Source organism: Patiria miniata, unplaced genomic scaffold, assembly GCF_015706575.1.
Source record: "Patiria miniata isolate m_02_andy unplaced genomic scaffold, ASM1570657v1 HiC_scaffold_9, whole genome shotgun sequence".
Classification (NCBI taxonomy): domain Eukaryota; kingdom Metazoa; phylum Echinodermata; class Asteroidea; order Valvatida; family Asterinidae; genus Patiria; species Patiria miniata.
In genome coordinates, this window is record NW_024037076.1 from 10,065,485 (window position 1) to 10,083,383 (window position 17,899).

The window sequence follows — 17,899 nt, forward strand, 5'->3', positions numbered from 1 at the left end:
GTGTCTGGAAAATGCAACTCTGAAAAATGCGACGCCACATATTGAACACCATACCTTTGGTCAATTTCTTTCAGGACAGACTGACCAACGAGCAAGTGACATGTAGAAGTTCCTGCCAGGGCTTAAAAAATGAAGCCCCCAACTGAAATATGCAACAAAGACGTTTCCCGATGAATGTCCCTCTTACTTTTGTGACTTAAATCTAAGTTTGGTGTGACCGGGCTTACGTCACTTGTGTTATTGCTGAAACTATGCACTGTTCCTCGGTTTTGGGAAATGCATTCGGATCGTATAGGCACTTGGTTTGTACAATCGTACACGGTTTTGGAAAATGCACTGAGTCGTAGAGACGTTGGGTTTGTACAATTTCATTTGGATTTTGCGAATGCATTCGAACCGTGAAATACACGTTCCATGTTTCGAAATACGTTCCGTTTTAAAATGCACTGGATTTAAAGATGTAGGCCTTGGTTCGATTTTCAAACATGCATTCCGTTTATCAGAACTTACGTTAGATCTTGCAATATACATACTTGTTCCAATCTTTTTGACTCTGGTTCTGCTTAGGATCGGTGCATGCAGTGTGTTTCCCAAAGTTAAGTCGTTTCATGTTTTCAATACTGAGAATGCATTTGATCTTTTTGACCGTGTTCGGCCCGGATTTGGCCGAGTACCCGAAGCACACATGAATCGCTCCATAACAGCAATACAACCCTGCTTGCATTGGAAAGTACATGCACACGGTGTACAGTATCCCTTTGCTGCGGCGTTATATTGCATCACACACACTGTAGTGCTTTTTCAATTAAAAAACAAAATGGCCTTACTCTCAAGAAATGTCAAATTTTTCTTCAAGGAAATTTCAGAAAATGTAAAAAATAAAATAAATTTTCACGAAATCTCAAATCTGAAGGAAATTCGAAGACATTTTATACATACATATAGAGTCACAAAAGCTTGATCTTCAGAAATATTTTTGCAAATTGCCCAAATATAGGCCGCAAGGAACTTTTATTTCAAATTAACTTAGGGATCACAAAATATTAATTTGCTTTCGGGAAGTAGTACAGCTTTTTTGGTGGTCTAGGACCTTCAATTTTTGGCTTTGAAAGACTTTGGTGATAAATATGGACACACGACAGAGACAATTTACATGAAATGGAGTAATCACTTCCCCAAAAAAATGGGGTGAGTTTACCGTCTATTTCTGAAATGCGGCACTGCAGTTTTTGTTTCTATATGGGTGCACCCCATTATAGAAATTGCCAATGACACCAGTGTTATAAATCCCCATACTTCAACTTTATTTTGTAGTCAAAACTCTCACATGTGTTCAGGCTGCATATAAAACTGATGATCGACATGTCATCTTTCAATTTCTTTTCAATTTTTGGTAGGTTGACCATTGACTTTTTAAAGACATTTTTATCCAAAGAAAAAACCAAAAATGACTGATGTTTCCGGAACTGGAAAAGTAGCCTTTTTGAAAAAAAAAGATCCCTCCACAACATGGCTAAATAGCGCCACTTTGCAACTAAAATGTTTAGAATTGGAAGCCCCAAGTCCAGGCTAGAGGTACAGTTCCATACGTTTTCAGTTCCCTCATTCCATTGCTCTCAGAAACCTCTAATATAGAAGAATTTGAGTGTATTGCTCTCATTAATAAGCTCGGCGGACGGATTTTTTTACCTATTTACTGGGATGTATAGGATCCTTTTGTGTTTTCCCGAAAGTGTATTTTTTCCAAACAATTTTTACGGTAAAAGGAGGGGTCCATAACTCATATTTCATAAAACAAAAAAATAAATAAAGATAAAATACCTGAGGTTGATATGAGGCCTGAACAGGGGCAGCTTTACGCATTCCCCGGCTGTTGAGTTCCAGCTCCTCAAAATCCCAAATCCCCCCCCCCCCACCCCAAACACACACCCACTTTCTTTTCTCGAATTACTTTATTTGGCCGATGGTCTATCGGAATTTTGGTGGATTTTGTTGCAGATCCGCCATTGGTGACTCCATAGAAATGCTTTTGCCTCCCTCCCCTAGGTTCTGCCCACTGACAAGCCACTATCACGGCATAGCGCATTCCTCTGCTCGTCAGCCATCTTGTAAGGGGTGTAAATCTTGCCATTAAAAAAAAAAATAACTGATTGAGTCTACCCTCAAATTTGTGCTTTCATATAGAACATTTTGTGGCCGTGAACATGAAGGTTTGTAAACAAGATGGATAGAATTGGATATGCAGAGGAGTGTGATCTCGCATTTTCTTTGAAATTTGCATGAATTTGGGCCTTAAAAAATGCTCACTTTGAAAAGAGTGCAGGCATCATGTTTTAAAATGGCGATGGGTCGCATGACTACTTCGGGATGATCATCTTTCTTTGGATGGAATTTTCTCCCCTAAATCGCGGGACAATGGAACCAAAATTGAACAGAAAATGAAAGATTATGAACAGAGCTTTAATTCGATAGGTGTTTCAAACACCTTCAAGACTTGTGAGTACTTTTAATAATTTTCGGAAGTTACACGATATCATTAATAAGGTCCATTGGAGTCGATTTGCAGGTCTGCAACCTTTGGGTAAGGATCAGCAAATCAACTCCCACATTACGGAAAGCCATAATAACTGTTCAACGGAGCTCGGGATTGTTTTTTTGTAAAACTATCCTAAGGTAGATTAGCCCTAGTATCACACGTTGTGCACTGGGAGCCCTGTCTGTGGTCCAACGTCTGATATATCTAAGCATGCAAATTTACGCAAATCCGCATACTGGTCCAGTCAATCGGAGTCAACTTTTCTTAAATCGTGACATCGTTTCATTCTGAAATCTGGACTAGGTCCTTAGTCGGTCAATACGGTCGATTCGGGTACTGTTTGTTTGTTTGTTTGTTTGTTTGTTTGTTTGGGTTTTTTTTAATACAACGGCCGGGCATGGAGATTAAATATAGACACGACATTTTGCTCAAAGCTCAAAGCTTTGTGCATTGCGTTACATTATCGTTACAGAGCGTGTGACGCAGCCTTTGCTAGCTCAATTTACAAGGTAATATATTAATAGATGTTGTGTGTAGGTTTATTTATACAGGGTGAATAAAACAAAACGAAAACCAAATGTCGGGACTATTGTTTTATTGAAGTTCTGCATATAGCACTATCACAATCTCGGATATGAAAGCTTAGTTCATAAGCTTTCTTTTAGTACAGGAATCAATCAAATCACTTATGTACTTTTTAAGTGACAGACATTTAAACACACACAACCACCGTTTTAAAGTTTCGTCCAAGGATCACAAAAAAGGTGTGCGTCCTTTCAGCAATATAAAGACAATACCCACACATCCCTATATGATATCTGCTATGTGTTTTGCTGATAGAACACTTGCTTTCTTGTGATCCGTTGACAGAACCATAAAATGCTGGTTGTGTTTAACTTGAAAAGTACTGTACTAAAGTAAAGGAATGCTTATGAATCTGGCTTTCATACCCCATATTTTAAAAATGCTACATGTAGAACTTCACTAAAACAATGGTCTCAAAATTTGGTGTTTTGTTTAACTCACCCTGTATAAATCAAGGGCGCGAAAAAGGGTATATGAAACTGAAGACCCGATATAGAAGGCGCCCGCTGAATGATCATAATCTCGAGGTTAGGACGCAGTCATTTTTCTGCATAATTAATCGCCAAATCTGCTCGCATATCTACTTTGCAAGGGTCTATTACATAAAGTAAGGATATATTATTAGCCCATTTAACACATTGAATAATGTTGTTACAATGATAGGGATCGTGAAAACAATTTTCCTTTGCTGAAATTTATTTTAATACGTAAATGACTTGAAATCACGGAAAAAAAACATACCCTTAATTCCATCGAAACCCAATATTTTAAACTGATACCAAACTATTCTTTAATAGAGAGAACGTGTAAATACAAAAATAAACTAAAGGTTACAGTTAGGAAGACACAAAATATATATATATAATTTATTTAGGCTTCCACTAAATGACAAAACGCTGCTAAAAATAAGTTTCGTATACAATCTTTCTCTTGGATTTGTGACAGAACGACATGCCGTCATCATGAAGACATAAAAATGGCAATTTTAAAACACAGCTACTTCTGTACACATTAACACATACAAATATGTTGACTTTTATTCTATTTAAATGTGTTCATGTGCATAGAAATATCCACATTACAAAATACTTCATTCCAAGTGCTATAAGTGCTTTTAGACACAAGTAGCAGAAACATTCCAGTGTTGTGGTGGTTACATAAATGTTCCATTTGAATATACACACAAAAAAAATATGCTTCAAATTCCCTGGAAACCCCGAATGATATTTAAAATTGATAGAAAACTACAATTTCAACTATAAAACACCTTACAAAAATATAAAACAGTTAAATTCAGGAAGACCGAACTGGATATATATTTTTTTCATTTAATTAGGCCTCCACTAAGTCATAAATGCTGCCAAAACTACATGTAGGTTTCATATAAAATCGTTTTCTGTATTTTTTCACTGACTGACATGAAGTAAAATGATGCTGTATAAAATCTTCCGAATGAAATATGTGTACAGGGCCCTTTGACTATCAGCTTAGCTATGGATGAAACATGACGGTGTTAATTTTGTTCTATTTTACCAAAGTAGCCCCGCCAGATATCAAAGAACTGTTTTCCCTTGGAGGGGTGGGGTGTAATTGTTATCATGTATGTCATTAATGGGATTACTCTGAGTATTAAAATTAATTTTACACAAACGTTTATAACATTTCTAAGCATTAAAAAATACAACTGATGGTCACTCAAAACTCTGTCTTGTGCAGCTCAGGTGTCAACGATTGTACACACTGCTCCGAATGTTTAAGATTCGACGGAACATTACTGAGTGTTGGCTTCAAGTACTGTACACAAGGGCAGATCGGGGGTTGGGGCCCCCCCCCATTTTTTTTCTCCAAACTACCAACAAACAAACAAACATACGAACCCAATTTTTTTAAGTGATCTCGCAATAAAGGTAGGAACTGCGTACACCACCATCTTTTCCTCAAAATGATTTGGCTAGAGGCTCAGAAATTGCTTCAGATCGCACCACAGAGTATCTCGAATCCCTCCCCCCCCCCCGTAAAAAAAAAAAAAAAAAAAAAAACACCCCGTAATTTCTGAGACACACTTTTTGGAGGACAAATTTGTTTCCCCCCCCCCATAAAAAAAAAATTGGTTCTAGATCCGCCCTTGACTGTACACTTCCTTAACACATAGTACCTTCATTTTTCCATCCCTCACAAATACTTATAGAATTCAAAAAAAATATGATAGATTTTAAAATATTATCACAAATAGCAGATCAAACTACAAAGCAGTATATAACAGCCTAGGCATTTTTTTTTTTCAAAAATGAAAGACACTTATTTAGTTTGATTACGTTACACAAAAAGGACCCCATATCCCTATTACAGATTAAATACACCAAATGAAAAAACAGATAAAATTAAAAGAAGTTACTTGACCAATCAATTAACTGTTCCATCCAAGACTGTGTGAAATTTCAATAAGTTACCAAAAAATGAGGATTATATGTAAAAGTGTTTAAAGGCGATTCATAACAATTCATATTTGTTTCACTTTAAAATTATGATGTTGGTGGTTGGCTGAAGACAACCATGACTTACCTAGAATGTTTTTGGCAAATTAGTAAATGACTCCTTCTGGTAGTGTTTGTCGTAGAAAAATTAGCATCATTGCAGGGGTCAAACACAAAGGAGCTTTACTGGATCCAAAACCATGTGCAACTGAGTTAAGAAAAGAGGTTACTTTTGCAAATGCATGTTTGCTTTGTCTTCTCCTAAAAAAGTTCCAATCAAGAATAGGGGAGAGAGACACACAGTACCAAATCGGATAAATTCTCTACATGAAATTGGATAACTGTGGAACTGGTTATCATGGTCAAGTTGCAATCCTTCGCTCAGTCGTTCAGTCTACTATACATTTTTCCATCCGCTCACTAATAAAATACAATACCAAACAGATTATAAAATGGTGTAACTAACAGCTGATCAAAATACAAAGCAGCATATAACTTGTTAAAACAGCCTAAAAACTGTTTTATGTTTAAAAATGAAAGACGTACATTTATTTACCTCGTACCCATATTATGGATTAAATACACCAATGAATAAACAAAGAACTAAAATAACAGCTGCTTTACCAAAATCACTGAACAGTTCCATCCAAGACTGTGTAGAAGTTCAATGGGTTACCCACAAAAATATGAAATACATGTATGGTAGTGTGTGAGGCTGGGCCATGATAATAAGGGGGCTGAGAAGTTTCAGATCATATTAACACAATGTATTTTATCTCCATATAATTAGTGATGAAGCCAACCACAAAGTATTGAATGTGCAGTTTTATTTAACATCAATGAATGCCCCCCTCTGGTGGGGATGAGTGTACGAAATTAAAATCATGAAAGTAGGGGTATAAAACAAACATGCTTCGCTGGATTCAAAACAAGTTTCAACTGAGATAGTTTTTTAAGAGGTTAGTTTTGAAAATGGGTGTTTGCTTTGTCTTCTTCTACAAGAACCAAGAAAACACCTCAAATCAAGAATAGGTTGGAAAGAGACACGCTACCACATTGGGTGAATGCAGAATGTGTGAGGATTGATTCCACACAAGAACTTGGATAACTGTGGAACTGGTAATCATAGTAAAGCTGCAATCCTTCGCTTAGTCGTTCAGTCTACTTATCCCATGGGCATTACTTGTCGCAGAGCTGCATTTGCAGCAATGGAAGCTGTGGCCAATGACGAGGTTTAGTAGTAGAGGGCGGGATTGTACACCACGCGGCCTGCAACATCCCCTCCATCACGCTGTGAAATAAAACACCAAATACATTTTACAAGTCTCGAAAAAAAGTCGTGTTAAAGAAATGTACACCGAGGGTAGAACATTTAATATCTCAAACTTAAAAATGTGAATGCTTCGATCCTGAAAACTTACCGCTTCGTATTCGCGGTAACGTTCAAATGCCTCGTTGCCAGTCACCATGTATGGTCGGATGAAGTCTGGGCGATTCTGCATAGACTGTGTGTCATATAAAAATAAAACTTAAATCAGAAAGTTACACATAACATCTTAAATAATACATGGGTACATATCCAAAGACAGTATAATGATTGTGACCATGCCTATGCAAGACCCTGTCTGTTCATATCAGGATCCATTTACCGTGCCCCTTAGCACATGATTCTTGCTTTTAGGAGGCATCAAGCCCCATGTAAAATGACAGTGGCTGAACTCTACTTTCCGGTATCCAACAAAATCCCATCAAAGCCTCATAGAGGATTTGGAAAGATCTGTAAGGCTAGGGCTATAACTCCAGCAACTTGACAGGATATCTCTTTATAAACCTCCCTTAGAGAAGAATCTCTCTCATAGGCTATAAACCGGTCTTACCTGTAGGTAAGGTGACTGGCTCATGACATGAGCGAGACGATTCATCCTCCTTACTTCCTCCCTGTAGTCAGCTACACTGTAGCTTTCGTCAGAGGACAGGCTGCGATCCCTGCGATCTTCAAAGTCGAAGGGTTCTCTACTTGCTTGGAACTGTCTACCTGACTGATGGTAGATTTGACTCTTAATTTGGTATTGACGCCTCATCAGCATGCAACAACACATTACTATTCCTGCTATGGCCAGCAGGAGAACAACACATCCGACTATGATGAGAACTGTAGCTAGAGGCGACACATCACCACCTGCAACAGCGCAAACAGTACATCATTTAAAACATACCTGGTTTTGTTTTCCCGAAAAAAAACCTTCAGATTTCGAAAAGAAAGCAGGTAAACACAAACTGATTTACCTTTTTTTTTTTTTTGGTGACAAACTATTTGTATTGCATCATTACATGTTATTGCATAATAATCCGAGATCTGTTTATCAGAAACAAAACTGAACGTTTGGAGCTGACCCTTTAAATGAGAACAAACAGAAACAAGTTGTTGTGAGATTAATATCTGAACCAAGGGTGTACAAATGTTGCAAAAAGTATCGCACTAGCCCTTGTCAGATGAAACAACAGTTTACGGTCTTGGATGCGAAAATGATTGGAATTGGATGTACCTGGTGGTGACGTGGTTACAACTTGAGTCTCACAACGCTCTCCAGTGAATGATGCAGGACAACTACAAAACACATAAAGACAATATACTTACGTTGTATAGCCTACGTGTACATAAGTTTCTCAACACGCATTTGAACTCAACCATTATCAAAAATTCAATGAAATGAAATTTTCCTAGCAGGCACTGGGCTCCTTCTAGAGTTTATTTTTCATTCTTGATGTATGTCCTGTCATAATGGCAAGAAGTTGGGGTCAGGAGAGAAGGACTTGCATGATCTTCACTGCACGACAAAATCAAGGATGTACATGTGACACTTGGATTCAGATAATGGTCCTTCTCATTACATTTACGGGAGGAGTTTCGGACAAGTTGCGGACATTGTATCGGGTATTAGTTGCAGGATTCCGAATAATTTCCCCGCAATCTTTCCGCAATGAGACGAGTGAGCCAAGCTATCTCCCCAGAACAAGTCCAGGACAAATGCAGACCTTCAGTCGGACAAAGTCATTGATTCTACCCAGAATTTGTCTGAAATTTGTCCCAGATATGTATCGAGACGGGCCCTAACTCTCGGCGCTCAACGATCTGGGTTCAAATACGCAATGGATACCAGAATGTTCAGTTACTAATACATCAACCAACTATCAGCATACATAAATAAGTTCACTTATTCCAGGCACAAATGTACAAGCATGTATAGGGCTGATGCTTAAAGTTTTAAAACCATCACCATCGTTGAGTTTTCCCCGATAAATAAACAAATTACGCACATTGTCCACATCAGACTTCTCTTCACCATTCAATTTATTAATTAGGCTATAAATTCCGTGATCAAAGAATTAAGGCACTTGTTTGCCGCTCTGTCATGTTCTTTTTTATGATAAATATACTCCCACTCCTTTCACATTATTCTATAGCTCCGCCCTGACTTTACCTGCAAGTTAGCTGAGGGGAGAATCCTGACCTCTCGCATGTTCCGCCATTCATACAATCTCCCTGCATGCAATTCGATGGCATGGCTGATAACAAAACAAAGCCGATTATAAAACGTGTAAATGTATCTGTATGCATACATTATCCACTCATTGGTTTGTGTTTCAATAATCCATATTGACATCATCTTCAATGGACCACTGCTATACTGAGCACTTTGTGCCTGGATGTTTTGCAGGGACTGCCTTTTCAATTCAGCAAGTTTCCGTGTCAATCAATTATGCGTATCTTTTTTTAATAACTGACACAAATGTTTACTGGTACTGTACATGTACATGCACTGCTCTTTCTGTTTACCGAGAGATACTTCTGTCAACAACATAGTTTGTAGTTAGCTTTGACTTTAAACTGGGACCTTTATTAAGGCCCTGTTTCAGAGGATGAGTTGAATGTCAATAATCAAGTGAAATATAAAAACAAATCTAGAATCGGCTTCTTATCCTAATGTTCCCTTAGTTCATTTGTGCATGTGTAACATATGCTCCGCCGATTTTACTCCTTGATTTATTCAAAACCAATACTAGGACTGGGGCAGTACAGGGGGAACAGGTAGGTTGGTTTGATGCACCTGGAACAAATGCATTGGGAAGACTTACCTGTGTTACTGACAGAGTTCGGGACAAGCGGAATGTTTCCCGACCCATCGTTAAGTGTGTTACCCGCTCCTATCACATTGCTGATGACATTCGTCGATGGTGGTTGCCCTTGGAATGCTATTGCCGTGAGTGCAACCACACTGCCTTCCTTGAAGCTCAGAACTTGTACCGCAATCACATTACTGGTGGAAGTATCTCCCCGCAGTTTGCTCATGATCTGGAACGTGAAGTTGGAAAAAGGGTGCTGAAAAAGGAAAGGTTTCTCCCTATAGCTAATGCCGACGTAGTGTGAAATTCCGACTTATGGACTCGCTATTGCGCAAGTATTGCGCATGCTTCAGTGTGAGGGTAAGAGTCCATTATAAGGTGCAACAAACCAGATTTCATAAGAGTGCTATTTCATATGACACCGGCACACATTAACACTTCTAATGTTAAATACCTGGTTTTCATCAATCAATGTGTGCCATTTGTGAGGCAATTCCTTTATTACCTACGCCAAGGAGGATATGCTTTCATCTGATTTTGTTGGTTGGTTGGTTTCTCTTCTAACAAGATAACTAAAAAAGGTCCTTGGTACAAGTATAAATCGATTTACATTTGGAGGTTATCCGGATCTGGATCTGAATCCATTTTTTATAAGGACTCTTCACCATTTATGTGATTGTTTCTTGTACTAACAATATGGCGGGGAATTGAATAGCCTTGGTAGAGGTTTGTTTGCGCTCTCTACGAGCTTTTTAGTTTTAATTTGTGTTTATTAGTTTATTTTGGAAACATAAAACAGTGCAAGCGCAATGTGCTAAAAATACTTCAATAAATGAATGCAACAAGAAGTGGTTTATTACCGCTGCATTAAGCCTCGTGGCAAGTTGTTTCCATGCAGAGGATGATGGGTTACCGTAGGCACCGATGAAAAGCAAATCTATTTCTATGAAAAAGTAGAGTGTCTCGCGTTCTGAAAAAAACAATAGGTGTTTCAAATTAAATTTTGTATTTTACGTCTTGAACCAAATCTTAGAGCAACGCTTTTTACATGTCTTTTGGGGGAAAAAAAGAAATACAGCAATTTACATTGAGCTAAAGATGTTGTTATAGTTGTACTTCTAGTAGCGGAATCATAAGATAAGTGATTCTGAATAGACAGGCCCCCATGCTCGAGTTCTAACTTTACTTCATTTCAAAAGCTAACTGTAGTACCCAAACTTACGTGCACATGAACCATCACTGTTAGTGAAGAATCCTGCATAACCGTTGCATTGGCATGTGTAGCCTGCAGCGTTGGTAGCCGGTTGACAAAAGGTTGCACTCTCTGAGCAAGGAGGGTTACCTGACGAACACGGACTGGCAGCTGAAAAATAATGCAATGGACGATGGTATATTGTTCAAGTTGCTCTTATTTTCAAATTAGGTTTTGCCCTTATTGCTCTTATTTTTGTGTTAATACATGTACAGGTCGTACCGCTTTAGTAGACAATTTATAGGGTTTGAACATACAGTTAAACATCCTGTAGCAGTTTACATAGCAGGTGTTCTCGTCGACTGATCGAAACGTACATGAGGTGAAGAGAGACAACCAAGAAAGACTGACTTAAGCATTTCATTAATAAGTAAATATATTCTTGAAACATTGGCACACCCACGTTTGTTTATGTCTAAATGAAGGATTTTCTATTGTTCCTTTTTCCTTTCTTTTGATTATACTGAGCAGCTATCATTAGTTTTGTACACGTTTCCTAAACAAGGTTGACCTCGATTTGGTGTCTGTCCTCAATTCATCGATGATGTTGCACGTGTGTGTCCTCCATTAGCACCATAAATCTATTCAGCTTCCAAGTTGTCATTAACGAATAGTTCTTCCACTACAGAATCAATGTATCTCTGTTACTATTGACCTTCAGTTCCATCACTTCATCGCAGAAAAGGATAAAAATCTTAAGGACATATGTACTTCTCTTTAAAATATACTTTTTGTTGCAATGCAATTGATGGAATAGAACGTCAATGGTAACAAAGATACATGCATTCCAGTAGAAAAAAAAATATATGCCATTTTGGGCATCAGAAGCAAATAACTTTGAATGAAGTCAGTATTTTAATAATAATCAAATAAAACTTACTTAAACAAGCGATAGCTGTAGAAGCATTGTAAACATGAGAAATCTATCAGTTACCAAATCTTACCCGCACAAGTTGGTCCTGAATAATTATACGGACAAAGACACTCGCAGAAGTTTGCATCAAATTCACCTCCATTCGTGCAACTTGATGCAGACAGCTGGCAATCTGATTCAAACAAAACACAAACACAGAGACCATGAGCCATAAAATAGTTAATGTACGATGTGCACTATGACAAAGGACCTGCATGAATCATGCTCCAAGTCGCGATTGCTAGCAACATGCAATATGTTGCACACCTCCATTTGTCCAATTGACGACTTGGGAGACTGCTAACACAAACATAGTTGCGAGATTAATACTTTTATACTGTGTGAACAGTATTTCTATCTTCGTTCGGTTAAATATAAATATCAGGGTTTGCCTTATTTCTTTGTTATTTTTTTTAAGAAAAGCCTACCTCCCTCCGTGGTTGGTGTCTCTGTTGTCAAGTCTGATGGTGTCGAAGGCACTTCAGTTTCGCACCGCTCACCAGTGAACGATGCAGGGCAACTACAAGAAACAGACAGATTACATCCCACTGATGCTTAACATATTATATCTAGTTCTCAACAATGATTCTGCAGGTTTGGGCTAAGAAAACCTTCAATGAATCAATGATTATCTACAATTTATTTCACAATTGCGTCAGTAAGCCTTCCTTACCAGCCTTTGTTATTATTGATGTACGTCTTGTGCATACTGTAAAGAAAGTGGGACCACTAATGGAGGAATTTATCCATCACTGTTTTATGATTAAATCCGGGATGCAGTGAGCAGCGCTTTAGCCGTCAGGACTGATTCAAGACCAGTCTCGAGACCGGTTTGAGCGTGTTCTTGGTCTCGAACACTCATCACTGATGAGTGACATTGATTCAATTAACTATCTTTTTACAGCAATAAATCAGCCCACGTGGTCTTTGTTAATACTAGAATTCGATTTACACTATATCGACTAACTAGTACAATTTACAATCAATGTTTCAATGGCAATCAATATATCACACCTCAATTCAAACACACGTTGTAAGTTTTCGCCAGGGACATAAGTACATAAAAGGTACTGGGTTGGTGCATGACACTTGAAAGACACTTTCCCTCGGAAAAAAAAACAGCTTGAGGTTATGAACCCAATATTTATTTCAGTTTGGGACTTTTCATCATCATTATGACTTATAATTACTCAACTGGGCGATACATTCCAAACATAGATAATTCAGGCAGCTTTCTGTCCCTTTGTCGTTGTGCTGCTTCTTATGGTTATATACTCCCATACTTTCGCACAATCCCGACTCCAAAGTACCTGCAAGTTGGCTGAGGGGAGAATCCTGATCTCTGGCACGTTCCGCCATTCATGCAACCATCTTGTGTGCAGTCTGTCAACAATGCTGATAACAAAACCAATTATAAAAAAAAGGTCACTGGGATTCCATTGTTTGACGAATTATTCACTTTGGAGGTTTTCATGTTACTGACGTAAAGACAGCGTTGCCAAGGTGATTCATAGAAAACGAAACCAAAATGTCGGGACCAATCTCTTAGTAAAGTTATGCATGTAGCACGTTTAAAATCCGGAATATGAAAACCCAATTCATCAGCTTTCTTTTAGTCCAAGAATCATTTAAATCACACAACTTTTATCACAGCCACCGTTCTTTCCATGGATCACAAAAGGTGTGCGTTCTTTCAGCAAAACTAAGGCAATTCACACACACGCCTATGTAATTTGATTTTGTTTTGCTGAAACAACACTTACTGGGTGAAACAGGCAAGTTGGTTTTAGGTGTTAAAGGAACTAATATAACACAACCTTACATGTGTTTATGTAACTGACAGAGTTCGGGACAAGAGCTATGTCTTCCACACCATCGTTCAGTACATCATTCGCTGCTATCACATTGCTGATGACATCCACGGAGGGTGGTTGCCCTTGAAATGCTAGTGCCGTCTCGGCAACCACACTGCCTGCGCGGAAGCTCAAAACAGCTACCGCAACCACACGGTTGGTGGAACTACTTCCCCGCAGTTTGTTAAGAATCTGAAAAAAGGAGACAGTATATGTTCAGATAGTAAAGATAAGAGGTTAGTTCTTCTTCTTAATGCAAATGTAAAAGTCACCTGCGACATAAAGGCAATTTGCCACAGGAATCTGCAAAGGGAACACATTTCAGTGGATATTTCATTATGATGGATGGATTCAGTTTACATGAATCCATCATAACTGCGATTTGTAAGACAGGAACAACACCTGGGAACCAAATACCCAACAGAATTAAGATGCAAGATATTAAAACGGTTCCACATTTTCTGAAAACCTTCGTTGCACAAACAAACATAACTTTTCTTATAGAGAGACAGTCAACTTAAAGGGAACATGTAATTAAAGATTTGTATGACTTAAATACACTTAAAACAGCTTTCTTGCCATGCTACTTTGATTTTCCACATCCTTTGTAATAATCTAAAAAAAACATAGCGTAACGGCTATGGGGTATTTCAATTTCTAAAGACAGACTTGCAGGATTCCGTTGTCCCAATTGTTGCCCTTTTTCCCGGTACCCCATAATTGCCAATATGCAAAGGGCACTTGACAGAACAGTAAGGATGATTCGAAAATACCGACAAAGTGCTTAGAGTTTCTCTTTTTTAAAATTTTGGTTAACGAAGGTGTGGTGCGCATTACATGTGAACCTACGGTTTTGTCATGTGTTAGTTTTGTTGTTGTTCAGGAGGTTCTTGATCCTTTCGACAACGCGTATCCGGTTCCAAAATCACCGGCAAGAGCAGACACCCTCCACGCAATTTGCAGACCTTAGGCACAGCTGTTCGTATATGCATTTGCTCGGTTGTAATGGACTGGATTGTATCCTTGTGTGCAACACACACGTTCTAGGCTCATTTCCACAGGTGTATACACTTAATTAAATGAACGAAACCATTATATCTAATGGAATATTACAGCTGAAATTATCCTTCTGGCGAGTTGTTTCCATGCAGCAGATGCTGGGTTACGGTAGGCACTGCGGAAAGCCAGGTTTAATGTCATGCCAAATCTGAATGACGTGCGTTCTGAAAAAAAAAAAACAATAACAGTGTTTGATATTTTTAACGAAATTTAATAGTATACCTGTCTTGTAGTAATCTTAGAGCAATTATGTTGAATTACCCTTGCACTTTCTCTTTACATGGCCTGCTTGTGCATGGTGCTCTGTATGTAAATGTTACTTAAACTATTAGTAGGGTTGACTGACTTGAAATTGGAGGAAAATTTTGGTAAACTGCCCACCAGCTAATTGGTCTAAATATGCACGGTTTACTTAAAGTACTGCTAGTATTATCTTTACTTCTGATGCCACATACAGATTGATGATACATATTTCAAATAATAGCTCTTCGAACAGTGAGATAATCAGAAAAACTCAATCGAGAGAGCAATGATGCAGTATGCTACGGGCCTAAGGATGAAGTAATGCTCCAGTCAATTTTAAAAAGATTGTGCAGGACCCACGCATACTTACTTGTACATGAACCGTCACTGTTAGTGAAATACCCTGCAAACCCATTGCATTCGCATGTGTAGCCCGCAGCGTTGGTAGCCGGTTGACAGAACTTCCCTTCAGTGTCTGAACATATAGTGGTGTCTGACAAACATGGACTGGGAGCTGAAAAAATGGTAAAATATGGGACAGTAAATGATTTTGTAAGTTATTGTTGCGTTGATAGCGGTACATGTTGTAAAGGCTTGACCACATCTTAGTAACAAAATTTAAATGAAACTTCTTGCAGCAAAGCACATTTTTTTCGTCATTAATTGGCTAGCATATAATTGGAAAAAAAAACAGATATAAGAGACCCGAGCAATCTATTACAGCTGTGACACTGCATCTGCACTTCCTGCCAAAGTGCTCTCTTGAAGCAACCCAATGACGTCGATAACTGAAGTTTGATTGTGAAGTCTGCTGTTACCTGAATACATTCGTTTTGCACTGTAATTCGCCTGAATAAGGAACTCAAAAGATATTAGATACAATTTAATGTGCCAATAGTGAATGAAAAAAATCACCACGGAGCAACTCAGACTACTACTCAGTGTCATTTTGTGGTATCAAAGGTGAATAGCATAGGATGAAACCAGCATTATTAGGAAATATAAAAAAATTCACAAGAATTACAAAAGCAAAACCATAATTTCGGAATTATTTTGAACACAGGAAAACACAGTTTTAATGACAACTTATTGCAAAATCCTACCTGCACAAGTTGGTCCAGAATAATCAGACGGACAAAGACACTGGCAGAAGTCTGCATCGAATTCACCTCCATTGGAACAACTAGATGCAGACAACGGGCAGTCTGAAACCAACAAACAGAAACACAAACAACCATGAGCCACATGGGAGTTAATGGACATTGTATGTGTCATTGGACCTGCAGGGATCATGCTTCAAGTACAGATGCTAGCAACATGAATAATGTTACACACATGGCTTCTAATAAATTAAATGTCTTTAATTGGAGTCTGCCATTGCAGGCTGAATATAGACAAAATAATGGTAAAGCGGTGGTACAGCCTTAATGATCTAAGGTTCTTTCCACTCATTTCAAGTGAGATCCAGAAGAATGATGTGGGAAAGGAAACAGCAGCGTATGGGGTGGAAATGAAACCTTGTGTGGACGTGGGCAGGTCCACACAACGTCGCTGCTACCTGGTTTATATGGACAACTTTTTTTGTTCGGAAGTCCACACAGTGAATGTAATGCTTGTCCACACACATAAGGCCCAGGTATACGATTCTACATTAGGTTCACAGTGGTGAAGTGCAAGAAAGTGCAGCTATGCCAAATTGATCTCTCATAGACATAGTGCATTGTGTATATGAATCTCCGGTACAAATTCCACAGTCAACTTCGACTAAACTTGATTGGAGCATCTACTTATACAGAACTGTGTTATTGAAAGGTTGTCAATGTCAAAAACTTTAGTAAGATACTCTAATGAGTTGTGGATGTTCAAACTTCAAGTAACATCAAGACCAATGTCAAGAAGTTCAGTAATATACTCCGATCAGTTTTGGATGTCCAGACTTCAAGTAGCAACATGTAAATCAATGCTGGATATAACTGAAGTGGGTATGTAGTTGACTTTTGTACCTGTCTTGTGTTACAATTTGGTTAATTGATCTTTATCTAATAATGGACAGTATGTTCTAGATTTGGCTACGGCGGACATTGGTGACAACACGTGCGCCCCTTATACGTTCCGGCCGTAGGCTCCATAACTATATAAGTACAATTTTGTCAAAATTCTATCAGACAGTTGGTTTAAAGGTCATCGTTCGATTGGTTGCAACACCATGGGGAATGGCCTTACAAAACATCAGTTCTTAGATTTAAATGGAAACAGGGCCCGTTTCAAAGGGCCACAAAGGTGGAGATTTTCTCTTGGCGTGATTTGATGTTTCCAACGGGTCTTATACTTATGCATATGGCAATTCTGCCAAATTTATCATTTTTTTTCAACCAAGACACGGCTGATCAGTTATAGACCAATTTGTTTCCAGCGAATGATGTAGGAAAATAATCAATTTCTGAGCAACAGATTTACAAAAACATTTGGATATTTTTTAAGAATGTAAGAACCCCCAATAAATAAAAGCCCTTCCCAATAGCTCATTCTAAATCTTAAATGTTTATCTTTGTTTCCATACCTGAACAGTCAGTTCCAGTCCAGCTCTGGGCACATGAACACTGGCAAGTAGCAGTGTTGAGAGTTCCGCCATTCATGCAATTCAACTCGCAGTCTGCAACGAAATAACTATATTTGTCAATTGTCTTTTTAAAGTATACAACAGTCCTGTCTACAGTGCTACAATATGCAAAGAAAAATTGTTTATGAGTGCAAGAGAAATTACACTTAATGGAAAAGGTGGCAGCTAGATGGGACATTTCAATCAATGTTAAGGCCTTGTATAAATATCAATACGTGTTTGCCTATACACTGTAAAAA

General features: G+C 38.3%; 1 protein-coding gene across 1 annotated transcript in view; it reads right to left on the minus strand.

The window, feature by feature from the left end:
- Positions 1 to 6,829: 6,829 nt before the first annotated feature.
- Positions 6,830 to 17,899, minus strand: part of LOC119720458 (fibrillin-1-like) — a 44,302-nt gene continuing 33,232 nt past the window's right edge. The window contains exons 42-57 of the mRNA XM_038190129.1: positions 17,601 to 17,693; positions 16,144 to 16,245; positions 15,411 to 15,554; positions 14,852 to 14,961; positions 13,708 to 13,930; positions 13,196 to 13,280; positions 12,314 to 12,405; positions 11,917 to 12,018; positions 10,943 to 11,083; positions 10,581 to 10,690; positions 9,733 to 9,949; positions 9,078 to 9,162; positions 8,142 to 8,203; positions 7,473 to 7,774; positions 7,017 to 7,100; positions 6,830 to 6,886 (exon numbers count right to left, since the gene is read on the minus strand). Coding sequence (XP_038046057.1) covers positions 6,830 to 6,886; positions 7,017 to 7,100; positions 7,473 to 7,774; positions 8,142 to 8,203; positions 9,078 to 9,162; positions 9,733 to 9,949; positions 10,581 to 10,690; positions 10,943 to 11,083; positions 11,917 to 12,018; positions 12,314 to 12,405; positions 13,196 to 13,280; positions 13,708 to 13,930; positions 14,852 to 14,961; positions 15,411 to 15,554; positions 16,144 to 16,245; positions 17,601 to 17,693 — 2,009 coding nt within the window. The remainder of the gene's footprint in view (positions 6,887 to 7,016; positions 7,101 to 7,472; positions 7,775 to 8,141; positions 8,204 to 9,077; positions 9,163 to 9,732; positions 9,950 to 10,580; positions 10,691 to 10,942; positions 11,084 to 11,916; positions 12,019 to 12,313; positions 12,406 to 13,195; positions 13,281 to 13,707; positions 13,931 to 14,851; positions 14,962 to 15,410; positions 15,555 to 16,143; positions 16,246 to 17,600; positions 17,694 to 17,899) is intronic.